Source organism: Stegodyphus dumicola, chromosome 1 (genome assembly GCF_044657685.1).
Source record: "Stegodyphus dumicola isolate Sdum_Otavi_A_Nest chromosome 1, ASM4465768v1".
Taxonomy (NCBI): Eukaryota; Metazoa; Arthropoda; class Arachnida; order Araneae; family Eresidae; genus Stegodyphus; species Stegodyphus dumicola.
This window is the reverse complement of record NC_140768.1, coordinates 129,683,935-129,709,096: the sequence shown is the minus strand read 5'-3', so window position 1 is coordinate 129,709,096 and position 25,162 is coordinate 129,683,935. Positions and strand designations below refer to the sequence as shown.

General features: G+C 32.4%; 1 protein-coding gene across 3 annotated transcripts in view; it reads left to right on the top strand.

Moving 5' to 3' along the window:
• LOC118197251 (uncharacterized) overlaps positions 1-25,162 on the top strand; it is a 205,292-nt gene that overhangs the window by 22,061 nt on the left and 158,069 nt on the right. For all 3 annotated transcript variants that reach the window (XM_085820489.1, XM_085820500.1, XM_085820494.1), the window contains exon 4: positions 12,204-13,368. In XM_085820489.1, coding sequence (XP_085676615.1) covers positions 12,204-13,368 — 1,165 coding nt within the window. The remainder of the gene's footprint in view (positions 1-12,203; positions 13,369-25,162) is intronic.

Genomic DNA, 25,162 nt, shown 5'->3' with positions numbered 1-25,162 from the left:
AAACATCCTAACAGATTTCTAAAGGGTAATGTATGCATTTCTGCAATTTCTGCACTTGTAGATGGACAATCTAATTTTGTAAGAATAGTGCCTTTAGCTATGGGAAGTGAAGTTATTGGTATCTGGAAATGTTTAAATTTTTAAAAAATTTCTTCGATATATTTTTGCTGATGTATAAAAACCCCATTCTCATTCTCTAAGAATTCAATTCCAAGTAACATTTTAGTTTTGCCTAATACTTTAAGATAAAAAAACTTACTCAGCTGTGAAATTATTTTATCTATACTATATTGATCTTTACTAAAAATCACAATATCATCTACATATAACAAGAGAATTACATTTGAACTCGTATAAACACAATTACACCATTGTATTTTCTTAAAACGTAGATTTTCTAAAGTACTTTCAAATTCACAAAACCATTCACGGCCGCTTTGATGTAGACCGTAAATAGCCTTGTGTAATAAACACACTTTATTTTCCTCTTCGATAAATCCCTCTGGTTGGGTCATATATATTTTCTCATTTAGGTTTGCATATAAATACGCGTTCTTTACATCTAACTGACAATTAGTCCATCCATATAAACATACCAGGATAGTAAAAAATATTCTTATGATTGAAAAATTTTACTACAGAACTGTAAACGTCATCAAAATTTTCACCTCTTTTCTGCCTGAATCCTTGTGCTACTAAACATGCTTTGTATCTAACCACTTGATTCTTTTCATTTCTTTTTAGCATATAGACCCATTTGTTTCCTATCATAGTTTTATTTTCTGGCTTTTCGACTAATTCCCAAACCTTTGTTTACTTCATTGTGTCAATTTCTTCTTTCATTGCCTTATCCCATTCTTCGGCATTTACTGATTTTCTTGCTTCTTTAAAATTTTGTGGGATAACAATTTCTACGGAATTTGCCTCTTCAGACACGGAGCTAGTCTCCTGTTCTACAAAATTAACTTTCCCCGAGTATTCGTTTTTTTCCACTAAAATCGAACTTATCCTTTTCAAAGTTAGTATTTCTTGCCTCACAATACTTTTCAATATCATTATAGGATCTAAAACGGGTGTCTGTTCCCTCTACATAATAATATATGTCTGTACGTGTTCCATCTGGCCTTTTAACTGCTTTTCTTTGCCAGTTTAAATCTGATACTTCTTTCGGAGTAGATTTGTCATCTAACAACTTTATTTCTTTAGAAATTTCCTGTTCTTCATCTGATTCTGCTAATAGCTCAGATTCCTCTAGTCTTTTAAATTTAGGTTTAGATTTCTGTTCCAGGATGCCATTTGCTGCATACAGTTTTTCATCGAACTTCACATTACAGGTTTCTATTAATCTGTGTTCTGGCAGCCATATCATATAACCCCTAGTTTTCTTCGCATATCCTACCATGATTCCTTCTTTGCACCTTATTTGTAATTTATTTCTAATCTGCTTTGGCATGCCAACAGAGGCTTTACAACCAAATATTTTAAAATAAACAACACTGGGTTTTCTATTTAGGAACATTTCATAAGGGGTTCGGTTGCTTTTATGACATACTCTGTTCCACGTATGTACGAAACAGCCAAGAGCTTCTGCCCACCATTCTTTTCCCATTTTGCCATCACTAAGCATAGCTTTAACTGCATCTAATGCCGTTCGGTTAAAACGTTCACACACACCGTTCTCTTCTGGGATGTACGCGTTTGTGCGTTAAACACTAATTCCATTTTCGGCTAAGTACCCTTCGAATTGCCTGTTACAGAATTCCCCACCGTTATTGGTGCATATACTTATTAATTTTCTATTCGTCAGTCTTTCCATTTGCTTATGATAATTCTTAAAGTTGTAGAACGTTACCTCCTTTATAGTTGTTACCTCCTTTATCTGTAGTTGTTACATAATTTTCTACTAACATTAATTCTTTATCTTTAAAGTGTCCATTTTTATCGTCTATTTTAAACTTCTGATTTTTACTTACATTTTCTTTACATTGAGCGATTAAGTGCCCAAATTTATGACATCTGAAACAAGATCCTATTCTCATATTCCCCATCTTTTTCTTAGATTTAGTTTTATTTTCAACTCTATCTTTCCCCGTGTTTAAACTAATAGTATTAAACACGCTTACCTTGCTGTCTTCTAAATCGGCATTTACCTGGCGAAGTCGGCTTTCTTCCCTTACCAATTCTTCAGCAATTCTTTCCAGCGTAAAATCTTCGTCCTTCCACCTATAGATCAACTGTACAGTGCCGGAGTATTCCTGGGGTAATCTCCTTATTGCCTGGAATCCTTTAAAAAGATCTGCCAAGTTGTGACAAGCTTCAACCAACTTCTTCACAGTCATTCTTATCCTCGCGATGAATAATCCTATTTCTTCATTTGGTGTATATATATCTAATACTAAAAAATTCATCCAGTAACTGAATCATCCTTGCTCTTGTTTTGAGTATGAATTGCTTCTGTAGAACTTCCCATGCTTCTTTACCACTTGAACATTCTTGTATCAGCTGCCTGAACTCAGTTTTAATTCCATTATCTAATGTAGTGAAGGCTCTGTTCTTTCTCAGTGTGAACTCCTGCTTTTCACGCCTTGTTGCACTTTTATCTAATTCTTCTTCTTTGTCCTCTATGAAGCTCCAACAATTTCTATCCAGTAACAGCATTTTCATGTCGACTTTCCATCGATCTCAGTTGTCATGGTTTAATAGCTCAAAACCTTCAGGTAGTAATGACATCTTCAATTATGTGTGAGCACAATGACTTGAACAAACTTCTAAGACAGGTCAGCTTCTTTTCGTGGATAACGGCCCTCTTCACCTACATTCCTTCAATGCTGAGTTGAACTGGATGACCGATTGGCTGTTGGCACTAGGCCCATAGCCCTGTTAGCAGTGGTGATAAAGGCAAAGCATATTTTGCTTCCCTTAAATAAAGCTAAGACTAATCTAAATAAAATTCATGCTTTATTCCGTAAATTAAAATAAAAGAGCTAACACTGTAACCTTTACATTTAAAATCATTTGATTGAAAGCAAACTAGCATTATGCTAACTCATAATAACACAAGAGAACAAGACGTTCACCGATACCGGCGTATATATATATAATACTCAGCCAACCCGCTCATCTTGACATCAGCGGCAACCACATTAGCTTACCGCCGATTGACCTCTGATCAAAATTTGTATGTGGAAAACTAAAGTCAACAAAATTGATAAACAGATTTCGGAATGGTTAGAGAAACAAAGGATATGCCTTTATCCATTTTTTGCAGCAATTCCACATTTTGTTTGATGGACATCGAAACATACTTTCGCTTTGTAGATCCTTCACATATTAGTAAATATATATTGGAAATTCTATTTGACATAATTGAAAGTTCAAGCTTACTTTTATAAAATTGTTCTAACAGTCTGCAAAAAATAATAAGCCGAATCCAGTTAGAAGATTAAGGAACAATGCAATCTGCAACATTAACTGAAATAGATAATTTTAGCTTAGCTTATGCCGTCCGTTATACATTAAACGCGCATGCGTAAACGTATTATGCACATGCGCACACACATATGCGCTTGTGTAAAAGTATTACGTGCAAGCGTGAACGTCTGTGCGCTTGATGCTTGCGCAGAAAGTTTGTAGCTTTGAGGTCCGGATTATAGACATTCCGGATTATGGGTGTCCGGATTAACGACTTTTGACTGTATATATTTTTTAACTACTTGTGTACTTTTAAAAATCAGTAAAATAAAGCATTTTGATGTTGTTGGTTGTGAATTTCTGTCCTGATAAATAACACAAAAATAAACAGATACGCATAGTGGATGTAAGAGAAAAATCCTAAGGCCAACAGGTATTTTTTTAAATTAAATTCCAGAATGATAGAAAGAAGTTTAACTATCATATTATGTAGAACAATGAAACTGTTCACTTGCTAAATAAATCACATGGGTAGTTAGCATATATATAAACTGGATAATAACTGTTATTTATAGCAAACTGGATAATACTCTTATTCTAGTTTAGCAACCTCCATATGTTTATGCTGGTTACTGGAATACCTGAATACAGATAGGTAATAATGTGTCTTTAATTTTTCCTAATTTTCCTTTCTGTATCATTAATAAGATTTTGAATTTAATTATGTAACTTGCTTGTCATTCTAATCAGAGCATAATCTCCTCAAATATTCACTTACATTTTTGTATCTTTAATTTATCCTAAATTTTTAGGTGGGGTCTTATATTTGAGGGTCTCTCTCTCTTTTTTTTAACCCCTTAAGGACCAGCGCTGTGAGAACGAAGCGCAGTTAGGGGACCGGACAATGGATCGTCGCCACCAGCCCGCGCATTTTCAGCAGTTAAGCATAATTTTAACCCCCCCCAAAAATTGTATAAAATCAGCATTTTGATATTATGACTTCAATTTTTGAATTTGCTTATTTAGTGTACTTGTTTTTAATGTGTATTTAATACACATTAAAAACAAGTATTAATATTATTAATATAAAAGTATTAATACTATTAATAATTAATACTATTAATAAGTATTAATACTATTAATATAAAAAATATCACATTAATAGAAATAAATTAAACAGGCAAAATACTAAAATCATAACTTTACACACAGAAGTAAATACTATAAACATGAAAAAAAATTTACAAATATGAAATAAATAATAATAATAATAAAAAAACTAAACTAAACAAGAATTACCTGTAGGTAATTAAATTCCAGTTTAAAAATTCTGCTGTGTGTGAAATAATTCAAAACAAGGATCGACACAAGTCCTATATTGCATATTTCGCACTGAAAATACGTTGTTTGCTTTCGCTTTTCCTTGTTTTTAGCGCACACAACGCATCTTCTTCTACCTATATTACCTTTTCCGTCACCGTAAATTTTTGGAAAATGTCTTCCAGTTAGAAAGGTGGAGTGTCTGGTGATTTTGGACAAATTTTTAAGTAAGGTCTCTTAGCCATGGCTAACAGAATGAAACTGAATATAACCCCAACACATGTCCCAAAACTTCTTCAAAAGACGCCCAAAAATATTTCATCTTCAAACCCTGTGCAACATCAGGTTTATATTAGAAAACTTTCTGTTTTTCTAAATCGAAAAACAGTGTCCGCCATGATGATCGGAAAGTGATCAAGGAAAGACCCCCATTGGTGGGATGTCCGTTACTGATCACGTCAATATATACATTATATATAATTATATTATATGTAAAGTAAATACATTATATACCATAATGTAATGCCTGGGTCGTTATATACAGTACAAAGTCTGTAATCTGGACACGTCGGGACTTCACCGATTCCTGATTAGGGGTTTTTTCGGATTATAGATCATCAGTTTAAATCTGGTAAGATGGCATGCAGAAATTATACAATTAAAAATGTGAAACCGTAATTTATGAAATAAAGAGCAATTATGATCTAAAGGGTATCAAAATTTACAAAAAAAAAAAAAAAAAGCTTAATATTTATTTATTTACTTTATTAAACATTTCTTTCAATGTAAGTTGTTTAAGATGCTTCCACAAAAAATTCAAAAAGTTCCTTTTTCTTGTGTTATATATAATGAACTTTCCAATGCCATACTTCTTGCATAATTTTGAGACGAATAGGCCTTTATCCATTTTTTGCAGCAATTCCACTTTTTGTTTAATGGACATCGAAACATGTTTTCACTTTTTAGATCCTTTGGCAGCTCTTGAATTGGAAACTCTTTTTGACATAATCGAAAGTTCAATCTTAATTTTTATAAAATTGTTCTAACAGTCTGCAAAAAATAATAAGCCGGATCCAATTAGAAAATTAAGGAACAGTGCAATCTGCAACATTAACTGAAATAGATAATTAGATAATTTTAGCTTAGCTTATACCGTCCGTTATACATTAAATGCGCATGCGTAAACACATATGCAAATGCATAAAGGTATTATGTGCATGCGCAAAACGTTTGTAGCTTTGAGGTCCGGATTATGAACGTCCGGATTAGAGACTTTGTACTGTATAATGACCACTTCTCTTCTTCAGTAAGAAAAGCAAAAGCGTTGGCTCTTTCATGGGTAGTTAGCATAAATGATAAATGCGATTGAGTAAGGCGCATTACGTGTTGAGAAAGCTGATGGTCTTTCCCCTTCTGTAATAATGTTGTAATGTTACTTTTTAATTAACCAAGCAAGCTTATGTAAAGTTTCAAAATAAATGGAAAAAAGAACTGGTCTTGAGTTTCTCTATCACGGAAGTTTGGCGACGTTACACCTGCGATAGTCAGCTGAATGCACCTTTCTAACAAAAAAAGCAAATAACATAAGTGAAAACAAGGAGCTGGATGCACTTACCCACATTCTAATAACGGAATAAGGAAGGAACAAAAGCAAGGAAAAAAAATTCCTAACGAAATAAACAAAAATGTCTGTGCCCCTTTAATTCACAGGTGCACTTATAAAGAGCAGTGATTCCCAGCTTGTTTATACCAATAAATCTATCAAAACCAGAAGCATAGAACAGAAATTAATGCCAGTACATGAAGGTCAAATGCCATATGAATCAACTCATGTGAAAACAGATACCGTTTAGCTTCATCTAATGGCTTTTAAAAATTCAAATAAACCATTCCATTTTAAAGTTACGTATAGGTGACACTGGGCTGTGGAGATCGATTGGAGCTCTTTGCGTAGATGTGATGCTGGGCTTGGTAGGAGTCTTTGCATGCCGTATATGGGATGCTGGTTATGAACGGGTTAAAATCATTTTTGTCCAATCTCACATCTTTGCAATCATCCTGAGCAATGGTCATTTAGTAACCAGATGACTGTGACTAATTGTATGGTTCTTAAGAGCCCTTAAAAGTTCTTAGGTTTTCTGTAATCAATTTTTGGTCATTAAAAGTCCTGAATTTCACCTAAAATCGCAAAAGGTCCTTGATTTTAAGCATCTGAAATTTCTATCTGTTTTTGCAACTGCCATTTTGAGTGTGAATAATCATTTTGGAGGAATGTTTTCGGTGATTCACTGACAAATATAGTTATCTTTTGAGTGGGTTATAATATGCTCCTATTTCTAATATAAACGGTTTTGTATTCCAGTTTCTGGGCAAGAAATAAAAGATATGCATTTTGAAATTATTTCTTTTTAAAAATGAAGAACTCTTAAACAACATTTTTCTTTTGTGGGTGTAAATTCTTTTATTAAACGGTTCTAAATTTGGCGACTTATCAACATTTTGGCGATTATAAAATCAATTTATATAGAAAATTTTTAATTTTCGGGATTTGTGAATTTTTCTGTTTTTTCTAGAACATTATAATATTAATAAACTTCATCAAAACAATGATAATATATGCAATATGATACTATAGTGAAACATAAGCTTTTCGAAATTATTTCATTTTTTCTAATGAAGAGCTCTTGAACAACTTTTCGCTTTTGGGGATGTGAATTCTTTTATTTAAATGATTCTAAATTTGGCGATTTTAAGATCAGTTTCTATAGAAAGTTTTTAATTTGGAGATCTGAGAATTTTCGACGATTCTTTTTAACATTATAACATTGATAGATTTCATTAAAATAATGGTAGTATATTGAAATTATATTTAAGAAATAGCATTAAAATAAAATATTTTTATTTTCACCATAATGTTATAAAGTGACATTGCTTTTTTACATTTAGTGATTTAATATACAATATTTTTTATCTGAAATATAAACAAGGTAACAAATGCTATAAAGCATACTTTATGAAAGCAACAAAACAATTCTTAGCAAAAACAAAAAAGCTATTTAATTAATTAAAAATGTCTTCTTTTTAATTTTTTCATGGTAAGAGTTTTTATCAGTTTTCTTGAAAATTGATTTTACACTTTTTCTCTCTCATTTTTTTTTTTTTTTTAAAAAGCCCAGAAGGGCTATTAATTTCATTTTGGCATTTTGTGTTATCCACTCTAAAACAGCGTTTCACTTTTCAAATTTATGCCACCAAATATTAGAGCCTTGCATTATATTCAAAGGAATTAAATAATGAAGAATGTGCATAAATGTATGCATGTATCTGTGACTGAAAAAACAATGGTACCTGGAGCCATCAAATTTTGAATAACATAGTCCCTCACCTGAATATGGGCATCTGTAAGCCCAAATTTGGAATTTATTTTTATTATGCATTTCATATTTTGTAAAACTTAAATGAATTTTTCACTAACAAACAGGAAACACAGTACGAAAAAAACATTTTTGTCTCCAGCATGCGAGACTGTGTATTAGAAATCCTAAAGGTATGCTCATCTTAAGTATTTTGTGATATTGCTATTGAATTGAATTTTATTTAACCATAAAATTCAATTCAATAGCAATATCACAAAATGCGAAGAACATGATATTTAATAAATAAAGGTAATACACAAAACATTAAAAAAAAAAAAAAAAAAACCCACCACTCCTTTGGGCGTAATATAAAATTCGAAAGCTTTCAGATTTTTTTATTATTATTATTATTTATTTATTTTTACCCCAAAACATTTCGGACCTTTTGCTGCTGCAGAATTGGTAGGGTTAACTTTTCTTTAGAATTTTAGACATTGCAACTTGGAAAGTTTAGAAGGCTTTGAAGGCAAAATTTATGGACCTACGATTCTAGAAGATTCCAGAAAAATGTGACAAAATGAAAAATGTCTTCATAGTATTGAACAATGAAAACATAATATTTCAATGTATTACTTCTGATACCAGAAGTCATTTATTGAACATGTTTATCTTCCATTTATTTTCTCTCCTTTTCACTAGGCACAAATGTTAAAAATATCAAAAATATTTCTGATCTTATCACATGGACAGGCATTTGTAGAAAGGAATTTTTGTAGTAGTAAAGAAATTAAAAACCGACAATTTAAAAGATTCATCTTATATGTCTCAATGATCATACATAGGGCTCGCACTAGAAATATTCCCACTTGATGTTATCTCCCTGTGGATCCTAAGTTATGTTGCCTGGTTGCCTTCCTAAATTCTGCTCCCAGTGCCTGTCTTAAATTCTAAAAGTTTTGCCATTTCTAGATGTTGCGCTGTGTGTGTCACTAAATTCTAAAAATTCTGCCACACTGGCTGTGTAACCACCCCATACCATGTATAACTTCTTATTTTTTTCTGAATGTTCATGTTACTAAATAAATAAAATTAGCTGCTTTTTCTATACATTTTAAATGCATTTAGTTTTTCAGACTAACAGAAATCTTTAATTAAATCCAAAAATTATAAAATGAGGAGGAAACATTTTAAAGAAAGAAACTGATACATAAAGAGAAAGAAAATTATTCTTGAAAGATATGTACAATTAATTTTATGTAAATTAACCAGTTCTCTATAATTTTAGCATTTACAATAACTTCCCCTTTCCTTCTCCCCACCAGAATGCAAATAATTTAGATAGTTTTTAAACTTAGCTTTTTGGATTGTAAGACGGTGTTCCCGGCCTCCACTTGCATGTTGCATTAGTTCCTGCCAGCTGTGATAATTTGTAATTATTCATCTTTTCATTATCGCTGCCAACATTTAAATTGGTTACGGTGATAGGGTTACTTAGCCCATTTAGATTAAAATTAAATTGTGTAGTGTTTGACTTCTAGTCGACATTTTTAGTTTGAATTTGACTGTTCCTGTTTAATTACATCACCACGAGCTGTAGTGAATTCAGCTAGCATAAGAACCTGCCTTTATGTTCTAAATTCTTTTTAAATAAGAGACTTATTAAACCTTTATCTGACTGTATAGTTACTTTCATACATAACGATAATTTGCTTCACTTCTGTCAGGGGCTTTGGACTGTTTAACTTCTACCAGATAAAACATCATTAGATACATTATCAAGAGATCGACAAGTTAGATAAAACATGTGAAATTAGTAGAAACACTGGCTTGCATATTGAAATAAATTTTTAATTGTTAGAAGAGATGGTTAAAGAGAAGGAAATTAATGTAAATTAGCCAAAATGTCTGGGAAGGCTTCAAATAAAAAAGATGCATAAATAAGTTGTTGAGTGTTGTTGCTGCAAAATATAAATGTTTTATAGCTTTTAATGTGTAATTATTCTAATATTGTTTAAGAATCAGTGTCATAAATGAACTGTGTTTTAAACTGTGAAAGAGTGTTAGATTGTGATTTTAATAGTGAAAGCACTATTAAAATATAAAAAAATAAAATTTAATAGTTGCCTTGTCAATCTTTAATTACTAAGGGTATCTAACTACTTAACTGACTGCTTGCCCTTAAATGTTATTGCTGCATGTTAAAGCTAGTTATTGCCTTTCATTAGTCCTTACCATGGTTACAAGATAAGCAGAAAAATGTAAAAATTAATGTTTTCTTTGCAGTTAGTCAGACTTAAAATAATACAAAACAACTTATCACCTCTGGTGCTTTAGTAGTTTATTGGAACATTAAAGTATATTAACTGGGTTACACAAACTCAGGAAACTGATACTAACTGCGTCAGACATATAGAGCACAACTAACTTTCAAAACTTGCCAACTGTTCCTACATCAGGCTTTCAGGTGTGTTCTGATTAGCAGGTTTCTCTCTAGGCAAGTGGCAGCACTAATAATAGCCACTCTTCTGTTACCAGTCATGCTGATTATGATTTTACTTCTCATTTTAACCCATGCCGTTTGACATAAAAATCTACCTGTCATTTACTAAACTTCTAGACTGAGCAGATACGTGACAAAATGAGACATAAAAGAACATAAGTTTTTGTTTCAGCAAGAACAAAATTTCTATCTTTTGCTCAATAAAAACAGTGAGGACTAATTTCAGGTGTTAAACATTTTTTAATTGTGAAAAACAATAATTTAGTTTTCTCAAATACCTTTTTTCTTTTTGAAATCAAAAACCCTGTTAACATTTTCCATTTTTATTACCTTCTGTGACATGAATAATAATATTAATGTACAAGATGTCCAGTACATAGTACAATTACGAATCAAAAAGATAAAAGGTTAATTCTGCTTAAATTTATAGCTGGTAGTTGCATGTTTCCATAAAGCAGTTTTGGCAATGCATGTAGTTGTGGACATCATTTTGTCTTTCTGCAAGCTATCAGACATTACTTTTGGTATATCTGGAATAGCATTCAACAGTGAATATATTTGGCAAGGTCTGATGTAGGCATGATTTTGTATATTATGGAATAGTGGTTAGCAAATATAGATTAGCTGCAAAATTCATGAAAGTCAACTTCCTTTTTTTCTTTAATTTCACCAAAGTTACTAGAGGGACGATGCCATGAAAACAGAAAGTTCAATTTTTAGGATGTGATGCAACCTTAATTGTTATCTTGATGCTTCTTCTGACAAATCTTCTAATAATAGTATATTATTAGAATAATAATTTTAATATTATTATTCCTGTCACAAAAGGTAATAAAACTTTAACTTGATCATCTAATGGATATCCAAAGTATATTGCAGAAATGCCTTTTTAATTAATCATGATATACATCTGTATGATTTAAATATGATATACATCTGTATGATTTAAATATGATATACATCTGTGTGATTTATGTATGAAAGTACCAAAAACAGCAGAATGTGTTTGCATGTATCCTGCGTTTAGGAGGCATGGTGGGAATTATTAAAACACCAGTCTTCAACTGTACTTCAATCAACCAACTAAAAATAATTTGGGTATTCTTCTGCATTTGAAAATCAAGTCGTAGAAGTAGTTAAAAAATAAGAAACACTATAAAAATTATAATAATTGTAAATAAAATAAAATGGTAGTTTTAAAAATTATGAAAAAGGTGACATAGTAACTAGAGGGACATATTAACCATTTGATGACTTATAGAGGTAATACATCTTAAGAATAATTCCCAGTACTTTTTTATTATTACGGCCTCAGTTATTTAGACAGCACCAAGAGTTCTATTAAGGCACAATGCCAGAGTGGCAACTCAGAGCTTTTTTTGATCGTGGTTAGGACTGCTGGCCATTTGGCAACAATTTGTGAAGATTGATTTAGGTTGCTGCTTTGTTGTAGTTTTTTTAACGAAGTAGATAGTTGGTACCATTTAAATAATAGGTGCCATAATAAAAAAGAGTAAATTCCTTTACGCTTCAGAAGTTTACTTTTTTGCTGTGCAAGTTAATAGTTATGAATTTTTTTGTATAACTTTAATGAGCATAAAAGTATTTTTATTTAGGTGGCCAAAGAAACCAGATCCAAACCAAATGTAGTTATAATGGATAAATCCAAGGTTTCGCCTAGATCAATTCCAGTAGAAAACAAGACTGCTGCTACTCATGCAAGGTCAATACCAAATTCTGCTGTGGAAACCAGAGCTTCAAGTTCTCCATCTGTTGTGTCTACAAGTCAGTCTTATCATGAAAATAAAACACTTGTACCTCAAAGAGCTAATAATCAAGTAGTCAGTGAAGTAAAATCCTTCAGTGCACAAACATGGTGTAATCCAAATGTTTCTACCCCGTCTGAAAAGAAACCTCAAGGGAATGCCAATCGTGTAACTCAAACTATTGCAGTTCTGCCTGAAACTAAAAGTCAAGGCAGTCGTCAGGTTGTTTCTGTTCTGCCTGAAACTAAGCCTCTGGTTTCTAGAAATAGTCAGAATGCAGGTTTGCTGCCTGAAAATAAAGCTCCAGTTAGGGTTAATCAAATACCAACAGAATCCAAAGGGCAACCTAGTCAAGGTCGTATTGGTCAGTGTCACCAGCTTTTAAATGAGGGAAAAGTAGCTCCAAATCAAAGCAGAATTTCAGTAAATACTTCATCTGCAGAAACTAAAATATTTAATAATCAGAACTGGAATCAGAATTCAAGTTTTTCTGGTGTTAATGAACATAAAACTACTAATGCTCAACAAAGGCATATTGTTCAAATGGTAGCAGATCCCAAAACATGTAACAAATTAAGTACAAACAGGCCTGTTGAAGGCAAAGTATCCAACCAAAATCGTGGGAATCAAAATGTAAAACTTGCATCTGATACCATTGCTACCATTCGAATTCGTCCAAGTTTTCCAAAAACCACTGATCGTAAAACTGTTGTAAGCCAGGCTGTGACACCAACAGTATTACCAGAATCAACTAAGATTAATCCATTTAGAAAAGTTACTGAGGAAACTAGTTTGACTCTTGGGGAAAAGAGCTTTCCTGTTGTGGAAGGTAAATCAGTAGCTTTAAAGCAGGCACCTGTTAGGAACTTTATTATTGCATCAGAAGGTCAATCAGTTGCTCATTCCAAAAATAGCCAAACTGTAACAGTGCAATCTGATGGTAAAATAGCTTGCCAGGTTGTAAAAAATTCTTCAGTAGCATTGGAACCTTCTCAGAAATCTTCCTCTTATTTTGGTGAGTAGCTTCTTATTTTATTATATAAAATAATGTGATTAGTTTTTGAAACAGTATTTAATAAGTCTTTGTATTTTATAATTTAGTATTTTATAGTTTATATATAAAATTTAATTCATTAATGTTTTTGTACTATTGTTTCTCTTTCCCATGTTTGTTCTCTATCATTATGCAAAACTTTATGCAAAAGTTCAAAATTTCTTAATGTGTGGTTGTCTCTGTCATTCTGATAGTGTGAGGATAGAGAAAAAATTGGTAATTTTAAGTGTTAAAACTGAATATTTGAATTTCGAATCAGTAAAGATTCTGATCACTTGAATTTCTAATAGTCATGTGTTTAATGTTCCATAATGTAGTATACAGGGGTAGTTTGTGGTTGAGTTAGTCGCACTATAATTCTGAAAGTAGTAATAATTTTAATTTTTTTTTCTTTTGACACTTTCAGGTTGTTATAGAAACAAATTCTATATATTTTTGTTTACAACTAATAGTGTACAGTCAATTTTAACATGGGTGCAAAAATAAACACTTTTGGAGTATTTTATTTTTTTTTTTCCCATAAAAGCAAGAAAGTGGTTGAGCCTGACAAAGAGATATGTGAAGTTTATGGTTTATTTTGTTTATTGCTTAATAGAATGCATGTGTCAGAACTCGTTTAAATTTTGTTCTGGAGATTTTTTACTTGAAGATGGCGAACATTCTGGCTGACCATCACACACAGCAGTTGAAAATGATATAAGATGTCTTGTACTCATTAGGAAGCTCGATATTAGGATTCCGCATGAATTGATAGAAATTCTTAGTACTCTTCTGTTTCGCCGGTGCATATCTTGCCAAGTACACTTTATTGGCGAAAACACACAATATACACATAAGTGTTGACAAATGTTAGTTCTAAAAATTTTTTATTTTGAAGGTATAAACATTTTAATGTCGTCTAAAATTTTGTAAAAAAGCCAATAAATAAAGAATAAATTTTTAAAAAGACATTAATTTAAGAATTTACTGTGCTTTCATCGTACAACATCCTGATTCGACGGTTCGTATCACGTCACCTCAAGTGATCTCATCATACGCAAACTACGCTACAAAAATGTAATTCTCTCAGTAATTATCTACATTAATTTCAAGTTTAATCTTAATTTGGAATACATGTTTAAATGCAAGAATTATTTTAATTCATACGAATAGCTTACTCAGAAATTAAAACCACAGTGCTTTACTTCACTAGTGCATTCTCATTAGAATTGATGAATTTAACCCTTGACTTTGTGCCTTTTCTATATTTTCGCCTTTGGGTGAGCAGTGTGATTGCATCCTAATTGACCTAATTACCGCCCGCAAATGGCCTTAGGGCATAAAATTGAACTATCTGGTAAAAATTCTTTGTAATTGTTTGCCAGTATTGAAAAGAAAACGATCTGATAAGAAATGGCTACGTCTTGTTTTGAAAATGTAAAAGGTAAAGGTTACCAGTGAGGATATTTCATTTGGTATCGGTTGCGTCGGCGAAACGGAAAAGTACCAAATTCTTTAAACACAACGATTCAGTATTTGCATTATGCATTTCAAATATAATATAGTTGACCCTTTTTTGAAATTAATTATCACTGGTGATAGAAAATAGATTGATTGTCTGCAATAACATTAATAGAATAAGATCATGATTTAAGCATGATGAAACAGCACAAATCATATCCAAACCTAAATTGCATTAGAAAAAGATCATGCTGTCAGTTTGGTGGGATTACAAAGGTGTTGTGTGCTTTCAGCTACTTCCAAGAAACCGAATTATCAACTCAGATGTGTACTGCCATGAACTTAAGAAATTGCAGGAGGCAATCACAGAGACCAGACTTGGCAAATTGCAAAGAATTTGTGTTTCATCATGACAGTGCAAGGCCTCGCACACCTTTAGCAACATGTACAAAATTATTGGATCTTGGTTGGGAAGTGACCTTGTGCCATTGGTTTATCTTTTATTTCAATTTTTACAAAACTTCTCAAATTGAAAAAAATTCAGCTATAGCAATGATCTCAAATTGCATTTGGTTGAGTTTTTTGCTGATAAAGACCAGAAGTTCTATAAGTGCGAAATCATGAAGTTATCAGAAAGATGGCAAAAGGTTCTTGGAACAGAATAGAAGGTATTTGACTGATTAGGGTTCAATTTTTGCATAGAAAAGTAGAAAGATTCAATATTGGTATTGTTCTTTACTTAATATGTTTCACAAACAATAATCAATCAACAAATGGACTGTATTCCTACACTTTTATTTCTTACACTAATTATAAATAATATGTCAGCGATGTGAAATAATTGATACAAAATAAGCGAGCCATTCTACATGGCTGTCACAAACACAATTCTATCAATCAATTATCTTGTTGCCTCACATAAAGTTCAAATCTAAAGGAAGAAAAACAAAAGAAATTTACGCTGTTTGCAACAATAAAATGAAGCAAACGATACTCACATAAACATCCTGGCCCTCGTTGAAATTCCAGGGGATTTCAACAATTGGAGCATTTTGAAACTTCTTAGTCTGTAATAAAGATAAACATAAGAAAAATAATACAAAATATTATATGCGAAGCAGTTCATAGTTTTTAGTCTGAATAGGAAGAGGACACAATTTCACGACTGGTCGTTTTATGACACCATGACCAGTTTTAATACTAGCAACTCTGACTCTTTGATCTGAGCCCGGATGAACAGCAATTATTCTCCCTAACCTCCATTTAAGAGGCGGAAGGTTGTCTTCTTTGATGAGGACTAAGTCATTGACTTCTAAATTGTTTTGACTTTTTTGCCATTTAGGTCTTTGTTGAAGCTGAGACAGGTATTCTCGACTCCATCTTTTCCAGAAGTGCTGAAAAATAAACTGTCTCACATGCCATCTGTCAATGTGATTGAAGGAACTATAATTTAGGTCTGGTTCAGGTATGGCAGTTAAAGACGTTCCTATTAGGAAATGACCAGGTGTTAATGCAGTTAAATCATTTGGATCAGCCGATGTTGGACACAATGGTTTAGAGTTGAGACAAGCCTCAACCTGCGCTATCAAGGTCTGAAATTCCGGATAGGTCAGCACAGTATCACCAACAGTCCTTTTTAGATGTAATTTCATTGACTTTACTGCCGATTCCCATAGTCCACCAAAATGGGGAGATGATGGCGGGTTGAATATCCATTTTATTTCCTCTAAAGACAAAAATTTGTGAATTTCTTGATTTTGCTTATATTGCAAAAAACATTTTCTGATTTCTTTGTCTGCACCTTTAAAGTTAGTACCGCAGTCACTATAAATCTCGAATGGTTTCCCTCTTCTTGCAATAAATCGTTTCAATGCACTTAAAAATGCCTTTGTTGACAAATCTTCTACCACTTCAAGATGTACTGCCTTGATTATAAAACAAACAAATAAGCATACATAATATTTAAATGATTTTTGTCCACGTCCTGCACAATGTTTAATCATGAACGGTCCAGAAAAATCTATTCCAGTTCGATGAAATGGTCGCGATTGTGTTACTCTAGATTCCGGTAAATCAGCCATTATTTGACTTGCAGTTTTAGCTCTAAGTTTGCAACACGTGATACAAGATCGTACTACTTTTCTTATAGCAGATCTAGCAGCTATGATCCAGAATTGCTGTCTAATTAAAGATAGAAGAAGTTCCGGTGCTGCATGCAGATATTTGACATGAAAGTGTCTAATTATGATTTCTGTCAGATTGTGTTTTGAAGGTAATAAGATTGGGTGTTTTTCATTTTCTGATAGTTGCGCATTTTTCAGTCTTCCTCCTACACGTAACACTTTGTTGTCATCTAAAATTGGACACAAGCTAAGGAGGTTGCTGTTTGTAGGTATGTCCTTTCCCAACTCCAAACATTGAATTTCTTTAAAAAAGTGAAATCGCTGTATTATTCGGACAATACAGAAAGTTGCAGCTCGAATTTAATTACTAGATAAAAAAGACATATTTCTTTCTAGATATTCTACTTTAGAATTCGATATGAATCTTAATATCCAAGCAAATACGCGTTGTAACTTTGGAAATGAAGATATACAGTGGGTACAAAAAGTATTTGCATACATACATTTTTGTTCACAATTTATAAGAAAATGCATTAATAAATACAAAAATTGGCATTTAAAAATAGAATAAGCCTATTCATTTAAATTAATTACAAAAAATACAATAATATTAATAAAAAAACATTTTTTGCAACAATATTAAAATAGCTTATGTCAAAAAAAGGTATTTGCACACTCAACTCAACTCTAGCAAATTTGCATTTTATGCTATTATTTGACAGTCATCCTGCAGTAAATAATATATGTAAGACGACTATAAAAGGAGGTGTTGTCGAAACGTTATCAGTTGATTGCCGATTCAAATTGTAATGGCACCTAAGAAATCTGAATTGTCGATTTCATTGTGAGAAAATTTTTTTTTCTCTGCGTGAAAATGGCCTAAGTTATCAAGAAATAGGTAAAAAAGTAAATGTTTGCTTCTCTACTATTTGGTATGTTATAAAGAAAGAGGATCTACATCAAATAACTTGCGCTCTGGACGGCCAAAGAAACTTTCACTTGCGAATGAAGCGAAAAATCATAAGAGAAGCATCAAAAAATCCATTTGTTAGTGCAATTACTTTAGCCAATGATGTCGCTTCAACATCTGGAGTTCAAATCTGTGCCCAAAGTGTTCGAAATGTCCTGCGCGATGCACACATTTATGGGAGATCACCAAGAAAAAAACCTCTCCTAACTGAACGAAACAGACTGAAGAGACTTGAATTCGCTAAGGAATATATCAATAAGCCAATTGATTTCTGGAAAAATGTCATATTCTCCGACGAGAGTGAGTTCAATATCTTTAAATCAGATGGCAGAAAATTAGTTTGGAGAAAACCTTGTGCTGCTTTTCATACCAAAAATGTGTTACCTACAGTTAAACATGGAGGAGGTTCTGTTATGATTTGGGGGTGCATGGCTAGCAAAGGAATTGGTAATTTGTGTTTCATTGATGGGGATATGACAGCTCGAACCTATATTGATGTGTTGCGAGATAACTTGCCACAAAGTGCAATAAAATTGGGTATCAGTAATTCGTACTATTTTCAGCAAGACAATGATCCCAAGCACACTGCCGGTATAACTCGTATGTGGTTGCTTTATAATGTACCCAGAAAACTTGCCGCTCCACCACAATCACCAGACTTAAATCCTTTGCAAAATCTGTGGAATTCTTTGGATTTAAAAATAAGAAAAAGGAAGATTTCAAGCAAATCTGCCCTTAAACAAGCCCTTATTGAAGGGTGACCAAATACTGAGCCTACTGTTACAGAAAATTTAATTAAATCAATGCCAGCAAGATTACAAGCAGTAATAGATGCTAAAGGCATGCATACTAAATATTAGTTATTTGAAATTGGCTTATATATTTTATTTCTGTTGTATTCATGCAGGTGTGCAAATACTTTTTTGATACGAGATATTTTAATTTTGTTACAAAAAAGCATTATTATTTATATTATTGTAATTTTTCTGTTTGTTTTGGATGATTAAACTTATTCTGGTTTGGCAATACCAATTTTTAGTCCAAAGGGATTTGAATCCCGAAGGACTATTAGTTTCGTTTTGGCATTTTGCGTCGGACTCATAAATGTCGGTTCACTTTTCAAACTGTGCCACAAAATGTTAGAGTCCTGCATTATATTTGAAGAAATTAAATAATGAAAAATCTGCATAAATGTATGTATATTTCTCGTATTGTGATAAAACAACAGTACATAGAGTCATCGAATTTTGAATAACGTAATCCTCCAACGAATATGAGCATGTGGAAGACCAAATTTGAAATTTGAAATTTGTTTTATGATCGATTTCCTATTTTTTAAAACTTTGACGAATTTTTGATTAACAAACTCAAGGATTTCAAAGCGAGCAATGGCAACGTTGTGCAGAAAAAACATTTTTATCTCCAGCGCGTGAGTCTCTGTATCGGAAATTCTAAAGATATGCTCGTTTTAAAACTATTTTGCGATATTGCTGTTGCACTGGATCTTATGGTTTAAGTGCGAGGAACATGATATTTAATAAAGAAAGGTAACACACAAAATGTTAAAAAACGCCCCTTTGGACGTAATTTAAAATCTGAAACATTTCAGATATTTTTTTTTTTTTTTTTCTTAATGCTTCTTTTTATGAATTGCAAACAAAAATGTAGGTGTGCAAATACTTTTTTTACCCACTGTATTTGATATTATAGCAAGTTCCTGTACAGGTTCAGAAACTACAAATGAGACTGTTTTACGTGCATCTGGTAATGCCTCTTCATCTATAAGAATATTTTTAGACAAGGAAATCTCACTGTACTTTAACCAAGAAGGACCATTCCACCACAATTGATGAGATAATAGTTCTGCAGGAAATAACCCACGTGAAGCACAATCAGCTGGATTTTCCTTTCCATCAACATGACTCCAGTTCTCAGGTGGTAAGAAGGATTGTATTTCAGAAACTCTATTGGATACGAATACTTGCCATTTTTTAGGATCTGACCTCAGCCATGACAACACGATTTGTGAATCACTCCAAGCTTGCACTAAATCAAAATTTATAACCAATGCAGCATTTACAGACTGAATCAAGCGTGCCAATAACACTGCTGCACATAATTCCAATCTTGGAATCGTAATAGATTTTAATGGTGCTACACAAGTTTTAGCTGTCACAAGTTTAACATTAATGTCAGTTATTGCAAGTTTTGATATAAATAACTGCTGCATAACCTCTTTCAGACGCATCACAAAATCCGTGAAGTTCACATCGAAAATAATCAGGTAGCAGAATTTTCCTTGGTATATTTATAGAATTCAAAAGTTTAACTTCTCTACATAGATTTCTCCAATTTCGATCAATCTCTTCTATTACAGGATCATCCCATGAGAATTGTAATTTCCACAATTGCTGAAGGATCATTTTAGCGAGAATTACAAACGGAGCTATCCACCCCAATGGATCGAATAGTTTTGCTACGAATGACAAAATAATCCTTTTAGTCGGAACACTTTGATAATCTATTACACCGACATTACATTAGAATTCATCATTGTCCAGATGCCATTCCAATCGCAGAACTTTCAATGGTTTGTCTTCTATTACACGATGAATATTGTCACTATGTGTGTTTGTTAAGCCAGAGGTTTTTAACAATGACGGTTCACTTGTCGGCCATTTGTGAAGCTCAAAGCCACCACTTTTTAGCAGTTGTTGCAATTCGTCTATCAATGCAATACCTTTGGAACTATCTTTTACACCAGTTAACATATCATCAACTTAAAAATCTCTTAAAACTATATTCTTTGCCTTTGAAAAGTTCAATCCTTCATCAATCGCTAACTGACTCAAAACTTTGGTTGCAAGATATGGAGCAGCTGCAGTTCCATATGTAACTGTTTTCAAACAACAAACTTGTATTTGTTTATACAAGCTATCTCTTCATAATATTCTCTGAAAATCTCTATCTTTTTCATGAACCTTTATCTGTCTGTACATCATTTTAATATCAGCCGTTATTGCAATGTTATGAAGTCTAAATCTTAGTAAAATACAAATTAAGTCATCGTGTATTTTTGGGCCTATCATTAGCGTATCATTTAAAAAAACGCCTGTGGTTGTTTTAGCGCTCGCATCGAAAACAACTCTCAATTTTGTTGTTAAGCTAGAGTTTTTCAACACGAAGTGATGTGGGATATAATAGTGTTTATTCTCTAATTCATAATCTGTGTCTGGCACTAATTCTACGTGTTCTAGTGAAAAGTACTCTTTCATAAACTGAATATACTGGTTGTAAATTTCTTTCATAGATAACAGCCTCTTCTCCAAGTATTGAAATCTTCTGTACGCCATTTCACGGGAGTCACCTAGAACATCTCTATTATGTTTGAATGGTAATGCAACTGAATAACGACCTGATGTGTCTCTAAAATGCGAGTTTTTAAAATGTTCTTCACAAAGTTTTTCTTCATTTGTTAAAGGTCGTACATTTGGAAACTTTTCTGACTCCCAGAAAGAATTTACTAACTCATCTGTGTTTGTATTCAAATGATTTACATATACTGGCTCAAAATTTGTAGTACCCAAAATTATCCATCCCAACCTCGAATTTAGAGCAAATGGTAGATCAGGACCACGTTTGACAATTTCTCCCGTCATTAACCCATAACAGGGGACGTGCGGTCTGACGGACCGCACCACATGTGCCTCCCATCACCCCTATTGCATGCTTTGTCCAAGTGAATGGATTCTTCCCCTAGCTTCACGTTTCGTGACCTTCTTTCTGACCCCTTCTTATCGGAATGCTTTGGCAAGTGTATCTGTTGAAATTCTTGTAGAGCAGTCTGTGAGACCTCACCTCCCTCTCAGTGTTACAATTTTCGGCAGTAGTGAACACATGGCTCTGAAGTTAGGTTCGCGGAGATTCATTTATCCTTTTGATTCACGTTATGCAGAAGAACTGAAAAAAATTCTAGACGAAGTTAGAAGTGATTTTAGTGAAGAAGCTGACTAAAAGAAAATCTCTGACTATTAAGAAAATCTCTGCGAAAAAAAAGCGAGCAGTGGTTTTGATGTCATCATTGCATTATTCGATAGAAACAGACTCGGAAACACAGAAACCTGAAATAATTGGTTTTTATAACAGAACCAAAGGTGGTGTTGATGCTTTAGATGAAAAATGTTCTGTCCATTCCTGTAGTAGGAGAACAATGTGTTGGCCTATGGCTCTTTTCTACCGGTTAGTAGATATGAGTACAGTAAACGCATGCATTTTGCACCAAGGTTATAACCAAAACCCTGTTATGATCAGAATGGTGTTTTCGAAAGAATTAGCCAGAGAATTAGTCCAACCACTACTACACACGGAGAGGGGGAAATCCAAGAATAAATCGAGAATTGCGCCTGACGATAAAGCGGATTTTAGGAAAAGAAGCTGAATCTAAAGATGTGGAGCTGTGCACAAAAGAAGCAAAATTAAAATCAAGGAAAACATGTCGTCTGTGCCCCCCAAGCAAGAAAAGAAAGACAGTATATTTATGTTTATCTTGCCAAGACCCTGTTTGTTTGGAATGCACGCAAAACTTATGCAATGAATATGCTAAAGAAGACGAAAACTAAATTATTTACTATCAGAAAATCAGTGAGATACTGATATTTTAGGTACTGTCAAAAATTTTTCTGTATTGTGCTATATACAATTTTCTGGGGTTAAAATTTGCTTTGAACATTAACTAATATAGATAAAATAGTTAATTCAAAATAGATGCTTTCTTATTTTTAGTTTTATAGAATTTAGTGCAGCATATGATTTTCATAGAAAAATTTGAGGCTATGGGGAAATTTTCTGAGAAAACTTTAATTTCACTTTAAAGTGTAAAAACATATTTTCTTTTCAGAGCAAAATGTTCAAAGAACATCTAAGTGAAATATCATGATGATATTTTAATTAGACGATTTTTAAAAATTTATTATAATGCGCGGTCTCCGAGACCGCACTACCCCTGTTATGTTCAACTTTTTCACCTTCTCTGTTACGCGTTAAATGCAGAAATACATTTACTCCAAATAAAATGTCAGCTGGTTGTGACTTGTAAAATAATGGATCAGCTAATTGTAAATCACTGAAGTTATCGAAGATGATTGATGGCAAAGATACATAGGGAATGTTATCTGTCACCTTGTCCACTACAAACGCTGATGTTGATACACGAATATCACTTTTAAAACGAGAAGTGAATACTAAATCGACTTCCCCATTACTTATAGTATTAAATTCTCCTAGACATGATACAGAAATGGAATTATCTTTCACTCGTAATCCTAATTTCTTCACACAATCCCTTGAAATAAATGATCTCTGAGATCCAGTGTCACATAAACATCTACACTTCACAAACTGTTGTTCAGAATTTTGAACTTTTATTAAAGCAGTACACAATAAAATGTGACTGGTTTGATTACCTTTTGCATTCGAATCATAATGAGAGGCACAAACTGTGGCTGAAACGTCCTTAGGACTCGTTAATTCATCTCTTTTAGGAATAGATTGCGTAGGCGGAGATATACTGTTTAACTGAGTTTTATTCTTTGAATTATTTACAATGTGCAAAATACTGTGATGTTTCTTAAAGCAATGTTGACATGTATTTAAACTCTTGCATTTTTTGAGCAAGTGCATATTAGATAAACAATTAAAACAGTAACGATTAGATTTTACAAATTCTATCCTTTGCTGAACCGATAAATTTAGAAATTTCGAACATTTGGCTAAACTATGATCTTCTTTAAAATAACCACAACCCAAAGTAGCAACCAGAACATTATTCTTATTTTGAAACACAGATTTAGGTACCTTATTACTTGTTGATTTGCTCTTTTGAAGTGTTATTGCATAGTTTTTTAGGAATTCAATTAAAGTTGTAAATTTTGGAATCTCATTAGATTTTAACTGACGTTCCCACCATAATTTTGTAGAAGGGTCTAATTTTTGCAAAATTAAGTAAGTCATTAAAGTGTCACCAAAATTATCAATGGTTTGGTTCAATACTTCTAAAGAACCAATTACTTCATTAATATTGGCAACTAAATTTAAAATAGCAAATGCTGATTCATTTTGAATAGTTGGTAAGCTTAGAAAACGTTTAATATATGCAAAAATTTGTTCTCTCTTATTTGAATATCTTTCGTCTAACAGATTCCATGCTATTTCAAAATTACAGTCCAAAATTTGAATGGTTTGAATAATGCAATATGCTTCACCTTTCAACGAAGCCTTCAAATACTGCAATTTTTGAGCATTAGATAAATTTGTATTATTTCTTACACAAGCACTGAAAAGATCTTTAAAAGCTATCCATTCTGTAATATTACCACCAAAAGTCGGTAATGTTAACTTGGGTAATTTAATATTGTCAAGAACCTGTTCTGAAATTACACTATTAGAATTATTTTTACTATTTTGATTTTTTAATATTTTTTCATCTTTAAATTTCCACAAATAAATTTTATCTGTGTACTCCTGAACATTATCTATTTCGTTTTCTAATTCTTTAGTATCTAAGTAAACCTTCGATTTCAGAATCAAGCTTCCTTAACTCAATTTCTTTTTTTTTTTCAATAATTCGACACATTCCTCTAGTTCTATTAAATTAATTTCATCTGCAGTTAAAATAGTTTCAATTTTCTTTACATAATTAGTAACACTCCTGCGTAAAACCGCTCTTTTTGTTTTAAAAGTTATAAGTTCACTCATAATTGATCAATTCAAAAACAGAAATTGTTCTTAAATCACTTATTAAAATTGTTCTTAAACACTATTATTAAAATGAAATCGAATTCTATGCTGTATTACAAAATTGTTCTTAAAATTTAACAACAAATTAAACGAATTTTTGTTCAAAATCCACTTACCTCACAAAGTGGAGTAATTTTTCATCAACCATATGCATAGTATTTGCGTTGTTAGATTACGCTTAGAACAGTCACTATCTTCACTAGCTCTCCGGCTAGACTTTTGACCAACAAATATTGGTCTTTACTTATTATGTTTCACAAACAATAATCAATCAACAAATGGACTGTATTCCTACACTTTTATTTCTTACACTAATTATAAATAATATGTCAGCGATACGAAATAATTGATACAAAATAAGCGAGCCATTCTACATGGCTGTCACAAACACAATTCTATCAATCAATTATCTTGTTGCCACACCTAA